Source organism: Cricetulus griseus, chromosome 3 (assembly GCF_003668045.3).
Source record: "Cricetulus griseus strain 17A/GY chromosome 3, alternate assembly CriGri-PICRH-1.0, whole genome shotgun sequence".
Classification (NCBI taxonomy): Eukaryota; Metazoa; Chordata; class Mammalia; order Rodentia; family Cricetidae; genus Cricetulus; species Cricetulus griseus.
In genome coordinates, this window is record NC_048596.1 from 238,296,891 (window position 1) to 238,322,355 (window position 25,465).

Consider the following 25,465-nt stretch of genomic DNA (forward strand, 5'->3'; position numbering starts at 1 on the left):
AGGACAAATACACATATGTATTTGTTAAACAAAAGATTCTCTAATAATGATTTCAGGTTGTCTTCTCATTAAAGCCTGGGAGGATCTGCTGCCCTTCACTTCATGTTGTCATTTTTCTACATGGAAATTGATCTGTTCTACTTTCAAAGCAAATAAAGGCAGACAATAAACAACTACGGGCCCCAGTGCTGCTGCAAACTTTCTCACGTACTTTCCAGTGTAGTTTTCATCTTTACTTTTATTTGATGGGCCTGTGAAATAGAGCTGTAGACTGGTGAAGACTTTAAATGAAATTTCACACTTTGATGATTTTTTTTAAACTTTGATATATTGACAGCAAAAGGAGCTGCAAAGCTTTTATATAACTTGAGCAGTAACGCCAAGCAGCAGTCAAACGTCTCCATGCATTTGTGTTTAACTGCAGAAGAAAAACATGTCCATGGGCAGTGGAGGTTCTTATCAACCCCCTAATCCCAGATCCCAGCAAACCTTGAGGGCATGCCTCAGATCTTGCTGAAGTCACTGTGGACTCTCACAGTTTGCAGATTAAATATGCTATGTGTTCCTGGCTCCAGCAACGGTTTTATGAGCTCACTAAGCTTCCTGTCTTAGGATCCTTTTCTTAAGTTTTTAGGGCCTGCTGAAGGCTGGGCTGTCTGAAGTAAGTGGTCCTTGTTAATTTAGCGACTCTTTCCATATTTCATTCTCTCTTTAAAAATTGCCAAATTTATTATTTTTAAACTGAAGAGCTAATTATGTTGGGAAGAGGGAGGAGAGCTGCTGGGAAGAAGCTGTGTGTGCAATGTCTTTATGAGCTCATTTGTTTACAAACTTAGTGTGTTGTCTCCGTTGTTTTACACTTTCCCTTTGCCTAGCCCCAGAAAAGTAGACTTTCCATTTGAAATACTGAGTGCACAATTCTTAGCTGCCACTGTGGGGTGTGTGTGTGTGTGTGTGTGTGTGTGTGTGTGTGTGTGTGCATGTTTCACCTGAGAGTGGTTTTTGTTCTGGTTGTGTATATTTCAACCCGACAAAATGTCTCAGAAAATCTATGGCTTTCTAAAGAAGCTGAATGAAAAAGCCATTACATAGTTAATAAGGTGGCACTGGGACCTTGCAGCCCCCTTCTGAAAGGCAATATTGTATTGAGTTCCATGTCTGCCTCTGTGGTATCTATAAGCTATCTTATATGGTGTGCTAGCATTTTGTGTACGAGTCATAATTAAAAAAGAAAATACTTACATCATTGTCCAGCAACATGTCATGTCATTCCCAAGAGAACCCAAGCCAATTTTGTGTTTAAAGGTTATTCAATGAATGAAATCGTGAAAGCCCATTTGTCAAAGTACTGCATGGTTTCTGTTCGTTTTCAAGCCCCAAATTCATTGTCTGCCCTAGCCCAGCCATTAGTCATCAGTGTATTAGTGCTGCCTTCAGGCCATGCTGCCCAGCACTTCTTCACACTATTACAGCTTTGAAAGTGTACTCTGTCGACTTGTAGAATTACTGCTCTGATTTCCGCTTGGCTGGTTTGAGGTAAGTCCCCTCCCTCCCTTCTAGCTGACTGTAATCCTTGCTTTCTTTCAAAGCTCCTTTCCAGAGATTTAGAGGAAAACTTTCTTAAGGACCCCGTTGGCATCCTACTACGGTTTTGTTGTTGCATGCACTATACATTTAAATTGTACCTGAAGTAAATTGGATTGGTTGCTGGCCTCAAACAGAGGGGCTTTGCTTTGCTTGGAGGGGAGGGGTGGTATAACAATAACTATATACAACATTTTTTTGTGTGTATCTGTAGTTTGTATGTTCTAGAATTAATTCAACAATAAGGGACAAGTGCCATTCTTAAGTCCCTGTTGAAATCACTTCAAAATGTGTAACATATTTGCTTATTTTTAAAGCAGTTTTTTAGAAGGTTGCATAAAATGCCTAACAAGAATCCAGAGTCTTTTATGTTACAAACTGTCACCCCTCCCCTCAGAAAAAGAAAAAACAAGATGGAAAACTCACCAATTAGATGAAAGATAGGTTCAAATTTTATCAATGAATGAATGAGGCAGTTAAGTCCTGTTACTGATTGCATTTGGTGCTCTTTTTAAAAAGAATAATTCAATCCAAAGATTTATCAGTGTGTGGAGAAACCTCATCCAGCAGCTTTGAAATGAAGCCAGAGTGACTTGAGATGTATGGGAACCTGGAGTCTGCTGGCCAGACACGTGGGTCAGACCATGTTACTCCAGGACAAGGCCTGCTGCTTGAGCTGTGGATGCCCAAATAGAATTCCACAAGAAAGAGTCCCATGGAGGGTGTGTGTAGCAGTTGATGCAGGCTAGATTGACAGTCTTGTATATATAAAAGGTGAAGGAGGAGTCAGCTGGAGAATGTTGTTTGAATAAGGAAGTTTACAGGATAAGTAGCCCATGGGTAATTAACTGTTCTAAAATAGGCTCTACATCTGGAAATCCGTAAAGTTTGAAAATATGGCTTTTAAAATTGAAGATTTGACTATCAAAACTTTAAAAATTAGAATAGTATTGAATGAAAAAAAGCTGAGTATCATATCATTAGCTTATCTGTGGCTGATTTTAATACCTAAATGTTGGTCTCATTTGTGTGATTTAATAGCCAGTTGTTGGCCTGATGTGGTATGAGCCACTGGAGTTCTAACACTTAGAAGGCTGACGAAGGAGGATTGCCACAAGTTTCAGTTGAGCCTGGGATTCATAGTCATTTCTAGCCTGCCTAGCCTACTATAGCAACAACAAAAAAGTCAGGTATTTAATTACTCATAGACCATGCAACTTGCCTCCTTAAGCTAGAGGATTCTAGGAACTGTAAGTCATATAAGTTCTATGAGAATGACAAGTTGTTGTTGTTTTTTTTCTTTTTTTCTTTTTTTCTGCTGCTATGCAAACATGCTTAGTTCTTACAAACCTCAGTGAAGCACTGAAGGTTTTGTGATTTATATGGATGTACTCAGAAGATTGTGTATGTGAACTTATTTATAGACAGATACAGACGTTCAGATCTAGAGTTCTTTGGGAGGTAAGGTCTGGATCCAGCTAATGCATAGGAAATTCGGGTGTTACTTTGCTTCCTTCTCATTACTGCTTCTTCTGTAATGGCATCTGCGGTGCCCCCTGAAGAACAGGAGCCTGGTGTGTTAAGAGTTGTGTGGGGCTCAGAGGTGGTAATGAGCATTAGGTGGAGACCTCACACTCCCCTCAAATGTTTTAAAATATCTCTGGCAGCTGAGGTAATAGCTTGTGATCTCTTCTCTTACATCAATACCAGAAAAAGCACACACACACAAAGTCATTTTGTGATTTCAAGTGTATTAACAATTTCTTGCTGAATAGTCCTTTTAGTGATTGTAGTTAAATGTATAAATTTCTTTGTGTAGCCTTGTGTGTTTTGGAACTAGAGCAGGCTGGCCTTGAACTCACAGAGATCCACCTGCCTCTGGATTCCATAGTGCTGGGATTAAAGCCTTGTGCCATCACGGCCCGGCTTAAATATATAAATTTCTTAGAAGTTTAGATGTTAATTTATGAAAACCAAATTCATTGAATCTAGGCAATTGTTTCCTTCTTAGAGCAATTTCATTTTGGGATGTCTGTCAATACTGCTTGTCTACAATGAGAAGCATCAGAAATGGAAGGAAGACTGAAAATAATGAGCAGCATGTTTGAGGATCCCTTAGTTTTTCCAAAGGGCAGCTTGGGTAGATTTCAGCTTTCTTATTCACAGATGAGGTTTTCTACTCTCTTGACCTTGGGAAGAGTGATCCTGTAAGAGTGAAATAATTTCATATTAAAAAAATACTGTAGTTACACCTTAATGAAGATTTCATTAAGAACTTACAAAGCTGGTCTTCCTTGTCTGCAGTACAATGCAGTACAGACAGGAAAAAGGGGGACGAAAGCGTAGAACTCTTGGGAAGTGTTGGTATGTCACAGAGGTTATGCATAACTAATTGATTTTAAGTTCAGAAAGATATTTGAACAGGAGAAAACCTCAAGCACATTACAGACCGCTTGCGTTTCTTTTCCATGTGTGATCACACGAGATAGACTAAATTCTCTGCGTTTTGTTCATCGAAACTCAAGACTATTTTTTACTTAGAAAATTAATGAAAAGTTTTAAAATCAGCATTAACTTTGTCCTTCATGTTGGGAAAAAGTTCTCCCTCTCTGAAGGAATTATTTTCTTTAGGAAATGGGTTATTTAATAGCTCCAGGAAGGTATAAATATTAAATAGGATTTCTTCCTAAATGGTTGCTTCTTCCATGATGTCCTGGTAGTAGAGGATGAGAGAACCATCATTCTTCAGTGATAGAGGGGAAGGCTGTCCCCCAAACCCCTCCTCAGCCTGGTTCATTGTGGAATTTTGAAACATTAACATATGAGGGAGACCATTCAGCTTAACAATGTGCAGGCAGGTGTGAATAAAAGCCTTATTCCCTGGAGCAGCAGATTCTTGAGCTACAGGGTGTAATTTCTCACATAGGCCTGCTCTTGGTGCTGCTCATAGCCTTGCTATGCATCCTGGAATGACTTCTTTCTGGCCTCTTAGAGCCTGTAGCTGTTCTAATCTATGAGAACTGGATCAGGTTACCATCACTCTAGTCTTGAGCTTAGTTGTTTCGAATCTTTAAATGCATTAAGAAAAAAAAAAAAAAAAAGGAAAACACAGCAGCAGAGTTATTGCTGAAGTTCAGGTAACTTAACAATAAAACACAGTGAATTAAGGAAATAGGTATTGGCAGTGTGCTGTTCAGAAACAGTGCTGGCGATCTGGAACTGCAGCAGCTCCATTCCATCCTAGACTCCAGGATGTTCAAGTGTCACCTTCAACTTCGCCTTTAGTTAGCCCTGGTGCTTCTTTTGAAAAAGCTTAGTGTTCAAATCATAAAGGAATCCTGAATACCTATGGTTTGGAAGTGTTACTGCAGAGAACTGCAAGGGGAAAAGCTGGTTTATGCAGGTTTAAGAATAGGGCTTAAAAAATGTCTTTTCAGGAAACTTCTGTGGTGGTTAAGGTTGAGCTTCTTGCAGGGCTTTCTGAGAGACAGTGAGGCTGTGTGTCTACCTTGACCATTGACAGAACTCACATCTATTTATGGCAACTAAGGAAGGGCTCCAAGGTAATAGACAATTTTGTGAATGAATGTATTTGTTTTCCTGCGGGCTTTTTAAGTGTTCCCCAACGTTTTTACTATAGTGCAACACACACACACACACACACACACACACACACACACACACACACACACACACACAGAGTTATACCTCTGAATTCAGCTAGTTCAGACTACATTGATGTAACAACCCCACCTCCCAACAGACTGTTGGACATTTTGCTGGACTTGGTAGAGAGAGAGAGAGTTTGCAAGTGTCCATGAATTCCTGAAGCACAAGATCAACTAATCCGATCCAAATTGATGAAGGGTACCCGTATGTTCTGCAGAAGGATTTGGGTGAGCCCTGATCCTGGGCCAGTTTCCCCCAGGCTTTTTAGGGAGTCTATCCTGCCTGCAGCATCTCCCCTACCTCTCCTTGTACTGAGAGCCTTCTCTAGTACCTCTAGATGCCAAGGCTGCAGTGACTTAGAGATGGAGCCAGGGCGCAGGCACAGAGTACAGCGCTGCCAGCCAGTGGCACTGGAGAACTGTGGGTGAAGAGGAATTAAGACTCAGAAGTGAAAGTGGTTAAAGGTGTGAAAGATGGACTTCGCTTGATCTGAGGTGTCAGGACCAGAAATCTCCAAGAAGGCTTTCAGACTTAACGGGCCTGCCGCAGCAACCACAGCCTGCTCAAAAGAATTCCCATAGTAAATGGGCCTGTCTCTCTGTGTCTCTCTGAAGATGATCAGTCACTGTGAGGCAGCCCCTCTCCCTGATGGTGACTCTTTGAGAGGACTCAAGGCATTTGTGTGAAAGAGCTTTGAAAACATAGTGTACTCCTCCCCTCCAAGATTTGCTTTCAGAGGGAACATACACTACAATCCTTATTCCTAGTGGCTTTAAGAAGCTTTTATTGCACGATTTTAGGGGAGGTTGAGGCAGGTTCACAGTTACAATTTAGAAAGAAAAGATGTACCTGCAGGCAAATAGCTAGTAGGGGAGGGAGTAGATTTAAAATAGGGTCTGACATTAATTGTGCTCCAGCCTTTGGCCTCTGGGAAATTACCAAAGGTTTGCAATAGTTGAATGAAAAAAAGCCTTGGTTGTTTTGCCTCCAGGAAGGAGCTTTCATCCCTCGTTTTTTTTTAACCTGTGAAACTTAAGACCTTAGAAGGCAAATGCTAGTTGCAGGCTTCCTGGGCGACTGGTTGCTCCTACCTCTTTTGCTAGGACTCAGATTCACCCCCACTCCCACCACCAAGCACAAGAAAAAACAAAACAAAACAAAACCAACCAGAAAAAGTCAAGTGGTTTGCCTGCAGTCCTGCATGTTATGTATCAGTGGTCAAGGACTGAAGGGGACAGGCCCCAGTTGTAAACAGGGAAACTGCCTCAGGAGGAAAGTCTTGATTTCATTCATATCTGAAAAATAGTGGCATGTGTTCGACAGAGAAAAATAGTTGAAGTGAATCGGAATTACTTCTCACTATCCTTGATTCTTCAGTTACTCTATGCTCTAAGGGGAATGGTAGGGTAGTGTTTCAACCTGACAGGACTTAGCATTCCAGCAGGGGTCAACTCTGGTCTGTGTTTCCAAATCCCTTAATGTCCTATGAGAGAGCCACCCTGAAGGGAGAAGCAGTCACCATTTCAGCAGTTAGATGGGATGTGGGCATCCATGGTATTAAATAAAGCTTTCTCTTTGTGACAAGGACAAAATAGTGTTTTTATCAGTAAAATAAGCTGATAAAATTCACGGTGCTATACAGGAAGCAGATGTCTGCCTTGGCAGGTTGCCATGTTATAGCCCTGCACCAAGCATTGACTACACTTAAATAATTAGTTGCTAATTAATGAGATCCAAAAATAAGTTGTCAAAATAGAAGAAGCGGGTAGACTCTTTAAGTTACCAAGGGGCTAGTTTTTAAGAAATCTATTTCAAACGGGCCGGAATTAGTATTCTCCAAGACCATTAATTAGTAGGTTTCAGGCGGTGCCTCTTGGCACTTGGGCCCTTCTCTACTGTGATGAGTTCTTGGAAGGTTATCGCTTTTTAAAAATGAAGTTCTTTGCCTTGAGGGGTACCCAACAACTACATAAAATCCAGGTTTACTAAGCAACTTTGGTGACTTGTTTGTTCCTACTGGAATCCTTATCTCTTGATGGGATGATCTGGCTCCTTTGTGTATTTTGTTTTCTTTCTGAATTTTAAACTTGATACACTACCTAAATTTGGCTAATAAAGCTGTGTAAGTTTTGCAGGAGATGGTTATGGTGGCCAAAGAGTTGGAAGCTTTGATTAAGGATTCCTAGTAAAAAATTTGGTTTTTATATAATTTGTCAGTTTTCAATAAAATATTTAAGATAGAAGATGATGATGTATGTAGCTAGCTCAAGGATGTTTAAAATTCAAGACCCAGCAGATTTAGAAGTCATGGTGTCTCTGGCGAACCTTTATTTACCCAGTAAACATTTGTATATGGATTAGTTGTTGGAAAGGTAGAAGCCTTCTCCTCATAAGCCTCCCTCCTGTCTGGAGCAGGGAGATGGATGTTCAGCAAAGACTTTTTCTTTTCTAGACACAGTTCTTTATCATTACAATTGGAGCTAAGATAGGTTTGTGTAGGCTGTGCATTCAGTGTTCTAGGATATACTTAATTCATTCTGTAGTTAAGGAAGACTTTGAAGAGGTCCTCTCATGGATACATAGCACTGCACAAAAAGTAAATGTGCAGAGTAGTTGCTTGGAAGCTATAGTGATCTTGACAATCACTGCTCCTTCAGTTACAGGCTTCCAGTTGCTGTTTTTCATGACAGATGCATTGTGCCAGCAATAGGGCTGGAGAACCAGCAAGCCTATAGCAATGTGGGTACTAATGGTTACTCAGGGACACTTTTGGAGTAGGAGCGTTGTGGATTAGGCTGAGTTGTTCTTATGGTATACTTGATCATTGTTTTCTTTTTTTGGAGACAGTGTGTTTCTATGTAGCCCTGGATGTCCAAGAACTTTATTTGTAGACTAGGCTGGCCAGGAACTCACAAAAACTCTCCTGCCTCTGCCTCCTGGGTGATGGAATTGAAGTTGGGTGCCATCTCCCCAGCCTTTGGATAGACTTCAAAGATGATATTTAAAGCTGGATGCGGTGGTGCAGTTCTGTAATATGGCTGAGGATTATTCTGAGGGAGGAGGTTGAGAAAGGAGTGTTGGAAGTTTGAGGCCAGACTAGACTGTGTATTAAGACCTCACCTTAAACAAACAAACAAAATCAATTCAGAGAGAGAATTAAAAGAGAGCTATTCTGAGTTTGTTTGTTTGTTTTTTGTTTTTATGGGACTGCATTGGGAGGTCAGAAAATGACTTGGGGGTATTGGTTCTTTCCTTCCATCATGGAGGTTCCAGAAACCAACTCAGATTGTTAGGCTTGGAACAGGTGTCTTTTCCCACTGAGCCTTCTATTCTGAGTTTTTGTTTTTTAAGAGGTATAAGCAACTATGGAAAGTCTCTCTCTCTCTCTCTCTCTCTCTCTCTCTCTCTCTGAGACAGGGTTTCTCTGTGGCTTTGGAGGCTGTCCTGGAACTAGCTCTTGTAGAATAGGCTGGTCTTGAACTCACAGAGATCCACCTGCCTCTGCCTCCCGAGTGCTGGATTAAAAGTGTGCACCATCAACACCCGGCTGGAAAGTTTCTCTTTAGAGGATTTTTTATGCAGGTTTATGGAAAAGCTTTTGAGGGTCTGTGATCTCTTGGAAAGTAAGTGTAGACTTCTAGGCTAAAGGGTGTTTTTAGAAAGAAGGTCTTTACTATTTGGTTTTCTCTCCTGAAAGAAAGCAGCTGAGTGCTTCTATGGGAGTCTGAGCACAGGTTGCCCAGGACTGCGCTGGACAGCTCCTGGGGCATCCTTAGGTAGCCTGTGTGGGATGCCGTCCAGCGGGTTACTGTTGACTTCTTGGTTTTCATTGTTTTCTCTGAATATGCTTCTCAATTCAGAGTGGGTCTTTCATTTGATAAGTACCTATTTTTTCTTGTTATTCTACAAACATTTGTGTGTGTTAAAGGAAATGGCAATAGTACTTTTGAAAAAGGAAGTTAATGGAAGAACTAGTGTCCCAGTGTTGTGTGTGCAGCCTTTGGTTCTGAAGCCATCATTGAGTGGCTTGAGTTCTAGGTCAAGGGGGAGGATATGGTGTACATTAAAGAATTTACAGTTCCCTTACAAACATGGGTTAAAACTGACTAAATATATATCCTCTGGCATTTTTACTTTTGCCAGTTAAATACCTGTTTATTTTATTTCAGTAATCACTGTTTTGATTGAACATTGTGGTGTCTACTACATGTAGAAAATAAGCAGATGACTAGACAGATGAAATGCCTTCCATGGGTGTTGCAGTCTAGAGCTCTTGAAGAAGACATGCCTGAGAGTGGGCTTTCCATCTTAGTATTCTTTGTAGTTATGGAACATGACTGTAAAGAAGCATGTGCTAGAGTGAAAATTGATGAATGATTAGTTGAGACTATTATCCCATGGATGGAGCTGGTGAAAGACAGATGACCTGACTTTGTCTATAGTTGAGTTTTCATATTTTTTAAGTATTGTTGGCCTTTGCTCTCCTCACCTTTTGGCTTTTTGTTATGGGATGGAGCTGTATTATCCTATTAACTTTGTTCAGGAAATGAACTCAAATGAATTAATGTTCTCATTTTAAGAAAATGTAAAGAACACAGTTTGCCTGGATGTTTTTAGGTTAAGAAGTGCATTACAATTCAGGAGTCTTAGTGGAAGAAGCAGAAATCACAGTCTACTTGGTCGAGTTATTCCCCAGACTGAGAGCTCTGTGGAGGGTTGCTAGGTGCTCTTTAAAATGTCTAATTAGGAAATACAAACTTTCTTCTGAGTTGGAAGTTCCCTTAGTGCCCTTCCCATGAAAGTGACCGATCACCTAAAGAGAAATGTTACATGTCTTAAGAGTAACGGGACACTTGGGTCTTAAAATGTTGACAATTGAAATTTAGATCAGTGGTTCTCAACCTGTGGATTGCAAATCCTTCAGCAGTCCCCTATCTCCAAAAATATTTACATTATAATTCATAACAGTAGCAAAATTACAGCTATGAAGTAGCAGTGAAAATAATTTCATGGGTGGGGGTGTCAGTACAACAGGATTAACTGTGCTAAAGGGTCACAGCATTAGGAAGGCTGAGAACCGCTGCTTTGAATCATTTGATAACATGCTTAGAAGGACCTGAGGAAAAACTTGGATATTGTGAGCTGTTCTGTTTTCCTTTGTAAATAGCAAAGGCTGGGATCACCTAGGAGATAGGAGAACTCGACTTCATGCAACTTCGGCTGGCTTCTTAATAACGCTATCAAGTATTTTTGCCAGAAAAACCTTTGCAGAAATGTCATTCAGGTTTCGCGAAACCTTTAGCCTCTCCTTAGAAGATGCAGGAGGCTTTCAAATAAAGGTTTCTCCTTCTGTTATTTTGAGAATTTGATGGCATTGTGGTGTTTTATAGGCATCCCTTTGAGAAAAAAGCTGAAGGAATGAGAAGACATTATGGAGGCCCAGTCCCACAGCTCCACAACCACTGAGAGGAAGAAAGCTGAGAATTCCATCGGAAAGTGTTCCACAAGAGCAGATGTCAGTGAGAAGGCGGTGGCCTCCAGTACCACTTCGAATGGTAAGTGACCCCACAGTTCCCAGCAGGCAAGCCACAGGCATCACTGTGTTCTCTGCATCCCCTGAACTGAGCATCCACACCTGAACCAGTGATTGTTGTAGGAGAGGTTAAAGTCGCAAATGGGCCGAAGGATGGTGTCTGGGCAGGCTGCTTGCTTTCTTCAGAGTAAAATTCGGGATATAAATTGTGGTAGGTTGTTTATTAAAAAAAAAGTTCTTGTTTTGGCATTTCATAAATTATCTTGCTTAGTCTGGTAAGGATTTTTTTTTTTTTTTTTTTTTTACATTTTAAGCATAGTTTTGAGAAGCATTTCAGTTCAAGCATGGACACTGAGTATCAAATCCAGCATCCCACAAGTGGGAAAACTAGGCTGAAGGGTTGTGATATTCTCTTCCTTTCTAGACTTTCCCGAAAGGTAGGCCATTAATGCCCTTGATTTTTGTAGCTTCAGTCATTCCTGCTCTCCTTGGATTGCACTCTGATTTCTGTGTGCCCCTAGGAAGAATATGTTGGCTCACTCTCCTAGTTTTTGTCCTGCATGACCCAGCTCACTGATCTGCCCAACCCAACTCTCTGTCTCCTCTGTGGTTTTATAATTTATATGTTCCAAGAACATTTTACAAGGTTGACCATCTGTCTGTCTGTCTATCTATTTGATTTTTGTTTTTTCAAGATAGGGTTTCTCTGTGTGGTCCTGGCTGTCCTGGAACTCACTCTGTAGAGATCCGCCTGCCTGTGCCTCCTGAGTGCTGGCATTAAATGCTTGCTCCATTACTGCCCGGCTGAGTTATTATTGTTTTAAATGTGCAACTGAAGAGTGAGGTTGATTTGAAAGCTAACTATAGCCCAGAACCTTCAGCTCTGAGGACAAGGATTACTGAGGAGTCTGGCTGCTGATCTGTGCCCACCCACATGCTCAGCTTTGCTTCAGGTCTACAGCACTTTATAAGGGTTTTACCATAGCTATGGACTGTGACATAGCCAGAGGGAGGTAGCTGGCTGTCAGTCTTGCAGGCCAATGAGTCCAGGTTTCCATTGATCTCCAGGGAGATATATTTATGTCTGACTTAAAATAATGGATTCACTTTACCTGCATGTGTGTGAAAATTTGTCTGTATTGTTTCCTTTATTTTGTGGCATTTAAATCCAGGGCTCAAGCTTATTTAATTTAACACAGCCAGAATACTTGTCTCTTGTTTTCCAGTGTTACAGAAAAGTATTTCCTGCTTCAGAAACATGCTATCTTGGTTTCTTTATTTTTCTGGTATATATAAAAATTAGGCTCATTGTTTTATGAGTAGAAGCAAATATGAAGTGCTGGTTATTTACTGGTTTTAATACTAATTTCATGAGAGTAAGTGCTGTCTCTGTTAAGCTTCATGAAACACCAGTTTTGTTCATCTTCATGGCATGTGAGTGAGGAGGTGAGTATACAGCAGTATGTGTGGGTATTTCTGAGTGCAAGGACAGGTCAAAGCCAGTGCAGCTTGGTTGAGGATGTTGTTACACCACTGCCCCCAGCGGCGTCTCATCAGTGGTCCCTGGTGGGGAAGATGCTGTTGCTTCTGTGAATCTTGCTCCCACACTGAGACATATGCTCCGGGGGTTCTCCATTGCTGTTTAGCTTGTTGTCAGTCAGTCTTTGACCAAAGGTTCCTCTCATAACCATGTCAAAGGTGACTGGAACATTACAAACCTGAGCCCAGTGGTGGCCTGGAGGCCTGGAGCAAAAACTAGCCAGAAGGACAGTCTTAATATCAGTCCTGTACTTGGCATAATCACAGGCCTGTTTGCTAAGCCACACACACTGCTGCCTTCCTAACCTGATCAGCCTGTGCCCTTGAGGTCTACAACCTGTCTCAACGCGCCTAACTCCTTCTCATTGGTCACGTTTGTGGGGCTCATGTCTGAAGGAGATCTGTGGCAGAGTAGTTTTTCAATATTCCTGTTCTTCTACGAATTCACGACTTTTCATTTGGGGACAATAGAGAGCTCCAGTGAAACAGAAGAAAAATGGAAATGTTACTCCTAAGACATGAATTTCCACTCAACAGGCTGATTCCAAGAAAATAACCTTCCTTCTCTTCACCTCTGCCTTGTCATGCAGATGAATGTTTGAGTGTATAGACTTTAGTTCTGTGCTACTTGGGTTAAAACTTTTGTTAGGCAGCTTTGCGAAGATTGGTGTTCTGTGTGTGCTGGCCTGTATCAGGTATTATTGTGGTTGTTGTCTTTCTATTCATCAGTCTGTCTCTCCATCTCCCCATTTCTCTACAAGCAGTTTAGAAGTGCTCAGGTACCTACACTGAGGTCATTGACAGAAATTGCAGCCATTGAGATGCCACAATGTGCCGCACAGTGATTGTGCCTGTTTGCAGTTGGTTCTGCTTTCTTCACAACTGCTCTGACATTGAGTCAGTAACCAGAGAGTTAAAAGATTTCATTCAGACATCAAGATATATGAACCAAATGAATATAAAGTATGCATTTTTGATTCTACCCATTTCATGATTAAAAGTAAATAAAAAAAAGTTTTGCTACTGGTGAAGTTATTGGTTAAATTGACTTAATTAACTTTTCCAGTCATTATGTGGTATAATTTGTTCTTGATTGTGAACATCTCAGCCAAACCACGCACATTCCTCTGCTTGTCCTTACAGGTCTGTTTTCTTGCTTTTCTCAGTTGAGTGTCTGCTCCTAGAATTTTGTTTAAACAGACACAGGCAAAATGTATGGCCCCCAAACCCTGAATAGCGTTGTAAATAAACATTTGCTACATGAGATTGAAATTTAAAATAACACGAGTGAAAAAGACTGCTCTAAATCTTATATGGAGGAAAGAAACCAGGGCAAATTAGTTGTCTGTAGCATTTCTGGGTCCACATACGTGTGCATGGACAGCCTCTGCTGATCTTCACACAGGAGCCATACTGTGTACATAGTTTTCTGGGTGCATACTTTAAGTACTAGTCACGAAATGGAAATGACACAGGGGATGGCATTTACTTTTCTGAATGTTTTTTAACCGCAATTGTGATTTAAGAGATTGTACTTGACATTTGACAGGATGACTTTCATACATAGGAGTGTGCGTTTTGATATTAGGCCTCATATTGACTTGAGAATGTCCAAGTCTGTTAATAAGGTAAACTGTAATTAATGCTTTCTATCGTCTGTTTTGGCATGACTCCTTACTTCCTACACTTCACACTGTGTTTTCTAAGTAATGAGTTCTAAGTACACATTTCTTCTGCTTTACATGTTCTAATTAGCCTATAAAACTTTTCTCTGACTTGAATGTTTAATTTAAAATGTTTTGCCTCATTTTTTTACTAATCCCTTGATAGTTCTTATAGGCCTGCTACTCTGCTTCAAGAAAAGTATGGTAGCACACACATTATTTGAGCACCCTGGAGCAGAGGTAGACACATCTTTGTGAGCTGGAGGCCAACCTGTTCTACTTAGTGAGTTTCAGGCCAGCCAGGGCTACGTAGTGAGACCATGTCTCAAGAAGGAGGATGGAAACTTATCATAAATGATCCAGGCTGTGGTTTTGAGATTGTGATAATTACTGAGATAATTTATAAGTTGATAGAAAGCTGAAATTCACCCAGTTGTGATGAGGTGGGAAACCAAAGTTGATAGATTGATAGGGTGTTCTCTGTGCTTGTCTTCCTTCCTTCCTTCCTTCCTTCCTTCCTTCCTTCCTTCCTTCCTTCTGTCTTTTGCTTAAGTTTTTTGACATTGGTGCTTTCAAACTGTGCGGTACATAGGTGTTAAAGGATGTGACGTATGTCACGTCTGTTGGTTTTGTGACTAGGATTGAGATGACTTCTACTTCTGTTGAAAGCTTGAATTGAAGTTCATTGTTCCTCACATACACTTGTATCACCTTGACCTTTTCTCAGAGTTAAGTGTCTGCCTAGAAGTAGACTGGTGGTTGATTCCAGATAGATCTTAAGTTTTGAGTATTATATTTCTTTACATTTCTTTGCTCTCCACATCTCTTTTCTTGTCACATGTAAGATGGATGGGAGGGACTTTCAGGTGCATGCACTTTACATTATAGGTTTCTTATGAGGAAATACAGGGTTTGGGGTTTGAAAGCTTAGGTTGCGTTTTGGTGATGCTGAGTACTAGTTGTGTGAATTTAGAGTCTTGGTTTCCTTATTTACTTAGCAAGGTAATAATTACATCTACTTTCCCAGGACTTCTCTGGAGAAGTTCTCTGCTTCCACCATGTTGGCCCCAGGGATTAAAGTCAGTTTATCAGTCTTGCCAGCAAGAGCCTTTATCTAGCCTCTGAGCCACCTCGCTTGCCCAGGTTTTCAGATGAAAAGGAAAATGTTTGGCAGAAGTAATGATGAGCTCGCTGGTTCCAAGATGTTCCTTAAATCACAAGTCTAACCAAGCCTGCTCAGCTTGAGGAAGGATGGGTAAAAGAACAAAATAAAGAAGAAACAAAGGTCTTTACCCTCTTTCTAAAAGCCCCCTTAACTCAGAACAGAGGAAGATAATGGTTTTGTGAGAACATAATTTTAAAAAAATTTATTTGGATTTCTTAACTCTTGAAAACTCATTGTGCATATTGCCTTGGGAGTAACATGCATGTGTCCATTTCTTGGGTGAGGCACCCCTCTCTGAATGCCATGCTGCTTGCAGTGTAGCTTGTGTGTATTAATTACATTTATTCTACTTGAGGAACTTTTTTTTTTAAACCCAGCTACCTGATGATGATTACTCTTCTCTTAAGCATGCTGTCTTGGGCTCCAAATCCACTTATCCCTGAGCTTCCCTGATTTCCTTTTTGGTTAACTATATTGTCCTTACTGCAGTCATCCAGGCTTGAAACCTCACTGTCTCCTTTTGACCCCCATCCAGGCTCATGCTCCCGTTAGTTTTCCTTCTGGTCATTCACCCATATTCTCCTGCAGCCCACCATGCCATGACAATTCAAGTGGCCTTCTGCTCGTCACCTTGAACTTCTCAGGCTTGTCACATGCTCCTGCCAGATTAGCAGTGTTGTGATTCTTGCTGTTAAGTCCCTGTTCTGGAATCTTCAGTGACTCACAGCTGCCTACAGGATGAAGCCCAGAGCCATTAGCTTAATGTGTAGCTATCGTCTAAAATCTGACACTAGCCTGACTCTGATCTGCTCATTGATTAAATGCAAGGGCTTTTTGCTTTGTTCATGTTCTTCTACACAGACTGAGAATTTTGCTAATATCACCATGTGTTTGCCTTCAGTTCTCAAATGCATGTCTTCAGTTTCTCCGTGTATTTTTTCTGTCATTTTGGAAATTGCGTAATACTTAATTTTTAAATTTCTTTTAAACTTTAGCTTTATTTTATGTGCATATCCCCTGGAACTGGAGTTACAGACAGGTGTGAGCTGCCATGTGGATGCTGGCAATAGAACCCCAGTCCTCTGGAAGAGCAGCCACTACTCTTAACCACTAAGCCATCTCTCCAGCCCCCAAATTTTTATTTCTTGATCATTACAATTTTAATTAATAAGCTTTGTATGTGAGAGTGGTTTTAGGTTCATAGAAAACTTGAGCAGAAAGTTATTTTCCCTTTTCCTTCTTACTAATATTTTGCATTATGTATTGTTCGTAGAAATGGTGCATTAACCCAAGTCTGCAGTTTGCATTGGGGTTCACAGGAGCATGAGAGAGGGAGAGAATCAAAGGTCATTGAGAGGTTTTAAGCCTGGGTGATTTCAGGAAAGGTAATACTCTTAACCACAACAATAGGTTTTGACATGTGTCCATGATTGCAGTACCTATAGAATGGTATCATTACCCTAAAGATCCTGTGATTCATGTTTGTATTCTTTTTTTTTTTTCAGATTTTTTTTATTTGAATTAGAAACAAGATTGTTTTACATGTCAATCCCAGTTCCCTGTCCCTCCCCGCCTCCCCTACCAACCCCCCCAACTAAAACCCTACCTATCACATATCCTTTCTGCTCCCCAGAGAGGGTGAGGCCTTCCATAGGGGGTCTTCAGGATCTGTCATATCCTTTGGGATAGGGCCTAGGCCCACCCCAGTGTGTCTTGGCTCAGGGAGTATCCCTCTATGTGGAATGGGCTCCCAAAGTCCGTACCTATACTAGGGATAAGTACTGAACTACTACAAGAGGTCCCGTAGATTTCTAAGGTCTCCTCATTATAACCCACGTTCCTGGGGTCTGGATCAGTCCTATGCTGGTTTCCCAGCTATCAGTCTGGGGACCAAGAGCTCCTCGTTGTTCAGGTCAGCTGTTTCTGTGGGTTTCATCAGCCTGGTCTGGAACCCTGCTTGGTTCATCACGCGTCCTTCTCTGCAACTGGATTCCAGTTCAGTTCAGTGATTAGTTGTGGGTGTCTGCTTCTACTTCCACCAGCTGCTGGAAGAAGGCTATAGGATGGCATATAGGTCTGTCATCAATCTCATTATCAGGGGAGGCCATTTAAGGTAACCTCTCCTCTGTTGCTTAGATTGTTGCTTAGATTGTTAGTTGGTGTCATCTTTGTAGATCTCCAGACATTTCCCTAGTGCCTGATTTCTCTGTAAACCTAAAATGTCTCCCTCTATTATGGTATCTACTTTCTTGTTTTCTTCTATTCTTCCCCCGACTCAGCCTTTCTTCATTTAACACTTAATTTTAAATTTTTATTTAACTTATGTAAAATAGCACCTCATTTATCTGCCTTGCCCTCTACACCTTTCCCCAGCACAGTGTTTGTGGCTGAGAAGACCTCAGCAGATGGGGACTAATACTGGGAAGTCATTTGTGTAGGCCTGCCAGACCTCAGAGCAGGACACTTAATATTGATGTGTGGCTAAAAGCCAAAGTTTGAACCTAAGCCCTGCCAGAAAAGTATTATGTGATCTTGGGCTAGGGCCTCATGCTTCCTGACTGGCACAGTGGGGACACAGATATATCCACTGGTAGTAACTGGGTATAATTTGGCAGGATTTAATTCACTAATAAATTTTGTCCCAAACTCTTTCAATGTAGTAATGTAGTATCATTTGTTTATAATCTAGGAATGGCTAAACTTTAATCTGATTTGGAGAATAACCCAATATTTTCTGCATAAATTCCAGACATGTGGTCGTGGGGTTCTAAACTAGCAGGTCAGTAAGCAAGACGAGGGAATGGTACGTCAAGTTGTTGGTCCCAGTGTTGCCGAGGGTTAAATAAATCAGATGCTCATTTGCAAATACTCAGTGAGAATATTGGATGGAGTCTAGTTTTGCATTGAGATGCTGCATTAAGACATGTTCTCCCACTTTTGAGTCACAGTATTAGATTTCTTCTAAAAGAACAACTTGTAGATGCTCAGGTTGGTCCACAGCAGATAGCACTCCCATCTTGCCCAGTTCTGGCACCTTGGTAGAATAAAGAGCACGGCATGTGTCTGCTCTTGGAAAGTTCCTGGGTTGCCTGTGATTGCTTCGATCAAGTGGTGTGGGCAGTTTGTATTTCAGAAACACACTGGTCAGAATCAGAAACAGCCACCAAATAGTGGAAGCTCAAGGGGCAGGAGGCCAGTTGAGGGAGGAAAACTCCCTCTGGGAGGTTGCTGGTGGCCTTCTACTTCCTACCAGTCTGATCCTGTACCCAGGCCGGGGCCCTTCCATTTCTGAAAAGCATGCAGGAGGCAGGGTGGTGCTGCAAAGTCTCATTATGTGCACAGATGCACTTCCAAGTGTGCCTGCTTCTGCTTACACTTATTCCCTACATTCATCTGTGGGAAAAATCATTCTTTGTGGTGATCTTTTCGTGACTCTGGACAAATCCAGGTTATTTAACCTGACCATAGTCAAGGCATAATAGTGTCCCCTCCCCAAAATTGAACACATATTTGAGCCTTAAAGCCAGCTTCCTAATTAATTCATTTGATGGAGTCACTGGCAAGTGAGAGGAGGTGTAAAAATTGCAGTAGCTGTTGGAAAGTGTGTTTCATGTTTTTACAAAATCTGTCTTTTAGGCCTGTGAGTAAAATTTACTCTTGGTCTTTTAGTATTTTTCACATTTAATTAGAGCAGTACTGTTGAGAAATACACTTCCTAGTACCTGTCAACTTGATTCTGTTTTGAGAGCACAGGCAAGGTGTATTTTGGGCCAATTTAAAATTCCATGTTATGTTGACAACTACAAGGAGCCAAATTGATGAAGACTTTCTGTTGTTGTTTTGTTACTTTAAATTATTTGCATGAGACAATTAGAATCTTAATATTTAATACACCTACAACGCAGAAGAAAAGTAAGAAAGTCTTCTCTAAGTCGAAAGGCCAATCTCTCCTTCTCTCTTTCTTCCTCCCCCACCACTCCTTTTTATTTCTGGAAGCTGCTTTTTCTCCTTTGCTTTTATAGGTAGGACTTCGTCTCAGGTAGAGAAATTTTATATAAAGTTATCCCTAAAACTGATATTTTTTTCCTATTCTGCTCTCCCCACCCTTTCTTTGACTTTTTCCTCTTCTTGGTCTTTCTTCTTTTTCCCCTTCAGCTGTAGAAAGTTGAGTTCCATCCTAATTATGAAATCTTCGGAGACCATTCCCACATGGTTCTGTAAATGGTAGCTCCATCCCTGTTCTTTTCATCTCTCTCAGCTCTCCGGCTTGACAGCTGAAAAGGTCTGACTGTGCCACACAATGGTTTGATTGGTTTCTCTGGGGGAGACTTTTCCCTGCCTCATCATTCGCCAGGCAGGTGGACCAGAAAGTCTCTTGATTCTTTTGTTGCCTCTCAAAGTCCGAGGTCTTTGACTGAATAAATCCGCCGTCATGGGATAATTTGCTAAAAGGAGACTGAGAGATGCCAGAGAAAAGCCTCCTGACTTGGGTGCTGCATTAATGAAATAACAGAGCCTTGGAGTTTGCGATTGAAAAATCACTAGGAATGCAATGGGTGGAGATGGGCTTCTTTTATTTCCCATAATAAACTTTGAATTCTACCAGTGAAAGCATGGCTATTGTTTTGCAGGCCTGCAGGCCTAAGTGTGTGTGCATTTTTACCCATGTTTAAAAGGGCAGCCCTGCCTGACTTTGTTGGGGTGCTGTGTCTACTTAGTCACTAGATTATTACTAGTGGATAGAAAGAATTCCATGTGACAGAGCTAAGGCTGAGTTAACACAGGACGAAAAGTAATTTACAGATAGGCTGTCCCCAGCCATCTTTGTAGCTCCTGATAAGGTTTCATTTCAGAATGGATAGGCGACATTTCCACTTACGGGCCCATTCTGCGACATCTGTGATAACAGCTTCTGGATCCTAATTGAAATTGGTTTCAAAATGGATTTTCACTTTTCTCTGTCGTTGGAAAATATTGAATGGACTCCAAGCTGCCACAGAGAAGCCTAGACCTTGGAAAATGGAGCAGGAAGCTAGGCTCATCTTTCATAACAGTGCCGATGATATGACAGTTTTGTTATCTGTCTTATTAATGAAATCATTGATCACCTGATGAGGGAGCTAATAAACTACATTCCACTAGTATTCCTGAAGCTCAATTAGACTGTATTACAAACAAGGATGGGAGAGGACAAACAGTGGGATCAGTTAAACTTTTCATTTCCCAAGTAAGCGTTTTGGAGGTAGCATTTGGATAGCAGCTCAAGTATTGAAATTTGTATAAATCAACACCATATTCAGCATATTCAGGAGCTTTCTTTTTGATCCATCTAGAACTATGAAACAACTCATTAAGTAGAAAATTTAAAATATAGCAAAATTGATTTAAAAATAGTAGTTTTCATAAAGTAAAAAATCTTTAAGTAGAAATGGAGATTCTGCATTATATATTAAGTACTTTGAGATGGGGAAAATGGCAGAACACATTTGCACAGGACACCCCTTCCATCAGAGGGCTGTGGGGGGGGGTAGTCCTGGTTAGGTGTATTATTGGTTAAGAAGATGAAGCCTGAGAGTTCATAACCTAGGCTCTTTGAAAGAAAAAGAAGCTTATCATCCCTTCCTCTCTTAAAGCATTCTGAGAACCCTAGTCAGAGGGCATTAGGCTTGGATTTAATGAGGGAGCTCCATTGTTTGGGGTAGGGCAGCCCTGGAATGTCCTTTCTGTCTGTCCTGAAGGGAGGGGAGGGGATGTTGATGACTTCTCGGGTTTCACAGTGGGTTGTACTCCTAGGTGTTTCTCCTTTCTCTGCTCCAGCAAGGATCAATGAAGCCCATCCTAGCTTGAAAGAGGATCTGTGATCAAAGGCATCAATGATGTCACTGATCTCCAGTGATTGATTAGGACCAGAAGTTCTAGAGAATTTGGCTTTTCCTTATAATTTCAAATTCATTCGTGTTGACCATTAGGATTGCTAGCATTTAACTAGCAAAACTGCTAAAGTATACCATGGAGTCACACCCGTGGCCCTCCATGTTTAAGCTTGAGGAAACTCTGATCACATTTTATAAGCAACTTTTCTTTTAATTATACTTTTAATAAATATTTTTGTCTATGCATTGGATCAAGGAACTGGGGCAGCCATTTAGAAGTAATGACATCCACCTTGTCTCTAAAGCAGTTTGGTTACAAAGATAGGTACATGCTAAGGATTTAGCCCATGGAAATAAAAGTTTTATTGATTTTGAAAGTTAAGTGTTTCCTATGCAGTTTTTAAGATCCTCTGAGTTAGTTTTATGGGAAGTGCCTAACATTTTCCCACTCTCTTTTGAGAAGATAACTCCTTTCTCTGCTCCATCTTTAAAAATAAAATCACATGTATCTGTCTTACGTGGAGATGAGACAAGTTGTACAGTGGGGGAAGATGTAGCTTGAAAGGGAACACAGGAGAGAGTGAGAGGTCACCATACAACTGCACAGTAGCCGTTGCCTTAGCTCCACCTACAGCTGAGACCACAGGGAAAGGGTCTGTTTTGGAAAGCATCAAGACCTAAGAAAGAAGAGTGAAATGGAAAATGGAGAATGTTCATTTTTTATTAAGGTTGCTGCTACCTTCCATGGTGGCTGCAGACTGTTAAAGACCCTTAGTACATCCTTGGTACACACTTGGTACATGCTTGCTCATAACAATTTTATTTTCACAGAAAACTTCATTCTAAGGTCTAATCTAAGCAGGGTTGGAAGTATGTTTATTGTCCAGTTCTGTCAGGAGGTCAGAGAGTGAAAATGAGCCTTGGAGAGAAGATGATGCTGTAGCTACGTATGAAGCTGCAGTGGCTGTCTGAGACTCCTCTTTGGTGGAATAGCTTTTACTCTGCTAGCAGTGATAATGTCCTTGGTCTGGATCCTTGCCTGTAAAGAGAACCTCTACAGGAACAGAATAAAGTAATGGGACTTCCAACAATGTAAGTATTTCCTGATAAAATAGGACTCTAATCTTCACTTGAGGATTTCTTCGAAGTGTCCAAGAACTAAAAGACACACAGTGACCCATTTCATAGTTTTAAGCCAAATCTGCCTTAAAAAACAAAAACCAAAAAGCCTCCAAACCCCAAAATTAATATGCCTAAGATTGTTTTCAAATCATGACAAATTTCAGAGCAACAGAAAACTTGCTTTCCTGGGACTGGAACAGTGGTTCAGCAATTAAGAGCACTTGCTACTCTTGAAGAGAACGCAGGTTAGGTTCCCAGCACACACAACCATCTGTAACTCCAATTCCAGGAGATCTGGTACTCTATTCTGACTTCTATGGAGGCATGTGGTGCACATGCATACATGCAGGCAAAATACTCACATACAATAAAGTTAAATAAATAAATAGAAAAAATAGAATTTCCTTTCCTGTAAACGTTCACAGCAGTTCCTGTATAGGCTAACAGTGCTTTATAAATAGTTTACTTAGCAAAAACCATATGTATGCCCAGTGAAATAATCTTACATTTATTTATGTTTTGATTTATAGAAAACATATGCCTTTGACAAAGCCTTGGGCTTTTTTCCATAATTAAAAGGAATCAAGTTTGAAAACAATAGCTACCATCTTAATGGGAAACTTTTTCATATAAATTTAAAGCATTTTCTTTGATCTGTTTTATACAAAATCAGAATGTCCATTAGTTTTACCCATAAAGTGGGTGGGAGGAATGCAAAGTGTAAAAAATGTATATAAATTTATCTATCTGCCTGTCTGTCTATCCATCATCTCTCTTTCTCTCATCTGTCTGTATTTATCATACATCAGCATATTTCTTGGTTGAGTATTGGACAAATGTAGAGCTCAAAACGCTGTATACCGTGCATCTGATGCTGTCTAGTGCTACAGCAGAAAAGTCACTAAAAGCGACTATTGCTTGTTCTTTCTGGGTCTCCCTGGTTTAGCACAAGGTGGTAATCCTGTTTACTTTTTTAAAAGATTTATTTTTATTGTTTTTAAATTCTGTGTGTAGGTATGTTTATGTGAGCCATGCATCTGGAAAGGGTGTCAGAGTTCCTGTCGCTGGAGTTAAAGCTTAGCGACCTGACAGGGTGCTGGGAGCTGAACTTGAGTCCTTTAGAAGAGCAGTACAGATGTTTAACCTCTGAGCCATTTCTCCAGCTCATTTCTCTTCTTACTTTTCTAATGATTGGACTGGGGACAGGGATAAAGTGATTACTAAATATGGAAACTTCAGAATGCTTGGGTGTGTTAGCAATACAAGTACCAATTATATATAGAATTATATGTTGGTATGGTTTTGTATTCATTTAAGCTTGGAGAATTTTTCATTTTAGAAGTGAGAGATTATAGATTATATGTGCTTATAGAACCAAAAAGAATAAGCAGTCAGTCTCCTGAGTCTTGGAAAGGCCACCTCCTTTAGTCATGAACAAGAACAACTGACCTGCATGGTAGCAACCTCGAGACTGTTGTGGTATATCAGAGAAGTGAGCCATTTTTAGAACATGGCTGTTGTATTCACCATCCTGAAAGTTCATGGACAGGCCTCCGATATGGGGGGACCCTTTGAAACCTTCCCCCATTTTCTTTAACTTCCTGAGACCTTAAGGGGTTTTATGACCTATTATTTACTAAGGGCACTGGGTACTGTTAGCTTTTCTCCAGAATATACTGGTGGAGTGATCAGGAATGCTGTTTGATCACATATGAGAAGACAGCCTCTCAGATTTTAGGGAACATGAGGTTGAATCTTCCTTCCGTGCAGCGTTGCAATGGTGTAACCCTGCTAACTTTGCAGGGGATGCATTATTAAGAATTCAAGAGATTCATACTTGGACATCACTTATCACTAAAAATGAGGGACCTGGTCACATAGATGAAAAGAACTCTTCACCTCCAATCTTCTGTTGCAGTGACATTCGCTTTAATTCCAGAGGAATTTAGAAGAATGTAGAATAGCAGGAAAGAAGCCAGGTATGTAAAAGCAGCTTGAGAAGAATAAATTAATAAGATCTCACTTTAAAAAGGTATTTTAGAATTCTCTTTAAATTGAACAGTATAAACCCAATGTATACGCCCATCTCAAGTTGAAAATCACATAGGATTTTGTTGAGAACAAAACAGACCATCACATTGTTGGGTCAAACCATTTTGGGTGTTTTGAAAGATAATCTCTAGATGTCAGTTTCAGGTACAAATGCTCTTAGTTCTGGCTGCTATGTAGATAATCACAGGTGTGTTGCTGCTCTCACTTAGGAACTGTGTGTTTCTCTGTAGCCCTGGCACCATCTTACTGACCTGGCATCCTGCACTCATCTTCCTGATGTCTGCTTATAGGCCAGAAAAGGCATGGTAACTATGTGACTGAGGCTGGCAGCCCCAGCCCCTTGAACATCTGCAGTTACTTTGCAAACTTCTGTGTTGCTAATTTATTTAGTTTCTTTAAACTTTTCGGGGTGAACAAAAGAAATAAAACCAAGAATACAATAAAATTTGATTACTAAGCTTCTAAACTGCGAACCTCTGAGGTCACCTTTATTTCTTTTTTTTAATATTTTATTTTTATGTAGTTGTTTTGCCTGCATGTGTATGCCTATATAATGGTGTCAGGAACTTGAGTTACAGACAGTTGTGAGCTGCCATGTGGGTGCTGGGAATCGAACCCCGGACCTCTGGGAGAGCAGACAGTGCTTTAACCTCTGAGCTAGCTCTCCAGCCCTGTAACCTTTATTTGTATTTAACCCTCAAGCAGGAATTCATAGGCAAAGATGGGATAACATTGTGGCTCAACAGTTAGGCACCAGTGCTCATCCAGCAAGGGAAGTCACTCCTTACAGGGATACCTGGAGAAGGGCTGCAATGCTCCTTATGTGGTAGTTACTGTAATAATTCATTTGAGAACACCTTTCTTCGAGAGCTGAGAACAGTACACCTCTATTCACCCCAGTGGCCAGGCACCTATTCACTGTAGAATGATCTGTGCTGGGCATTGTTCCTTGATTTCCTCTAACATAAAACTTGGTTTATTCCATCGAAGGAGTTCTTGTTCTTGGGGAAATTAAAAATGTCATAAAGAGAATCATGAACATAACCTTTGCTACTACTATTTATTTATTGTGTTTTTTTTCCATTCACTTTCTAACTGGCTGCCTTTAAGTGAACCTATGCAGAAAGCATTTTTCCTATTATTATGTGTTTTCTTTTTCTTTTTTCCTTTTTCTCCTCAGTGAATGATGGGATGAAAATCATTCTCAACAAATTTCTTATTGTTTGAGTACACTTTACTTAATTATACTGAATTAGCTTCGAGA

General features: G+C 40.6%; 1 protein-coding gene across 3 annotated transcripts in view; it reads left to right on the forward strand.

Moving 5' to 3' along the window:
• Gli3 (GLI family zinc finger 3) overlaps window positions 1-25,465 on the forward strand; it is a 266,280-nt gene that overhangs the window by 3,723 nt on the left and 237,092 nt on the right. For 2 of the 3 annotated variants that reach the window (XM_027409397.2, XM_027409398.2), the window contains exon 2: window positions 10,644-10,808. In XM_027409397.2, coding sequence (XP_027265198.1) covers window positions 10,685-10,808 — 124 coding nt within the window. In that variant the 5' untranslated portion in view covers window positions 10,644-10,684. Of the gene's footprint in view, window positions 1-10,643; window positions 10,809-25,465 lie in introns of those variants that run through there. The other variant, XM_027409399.2, reaches the window with a different exon arrangement.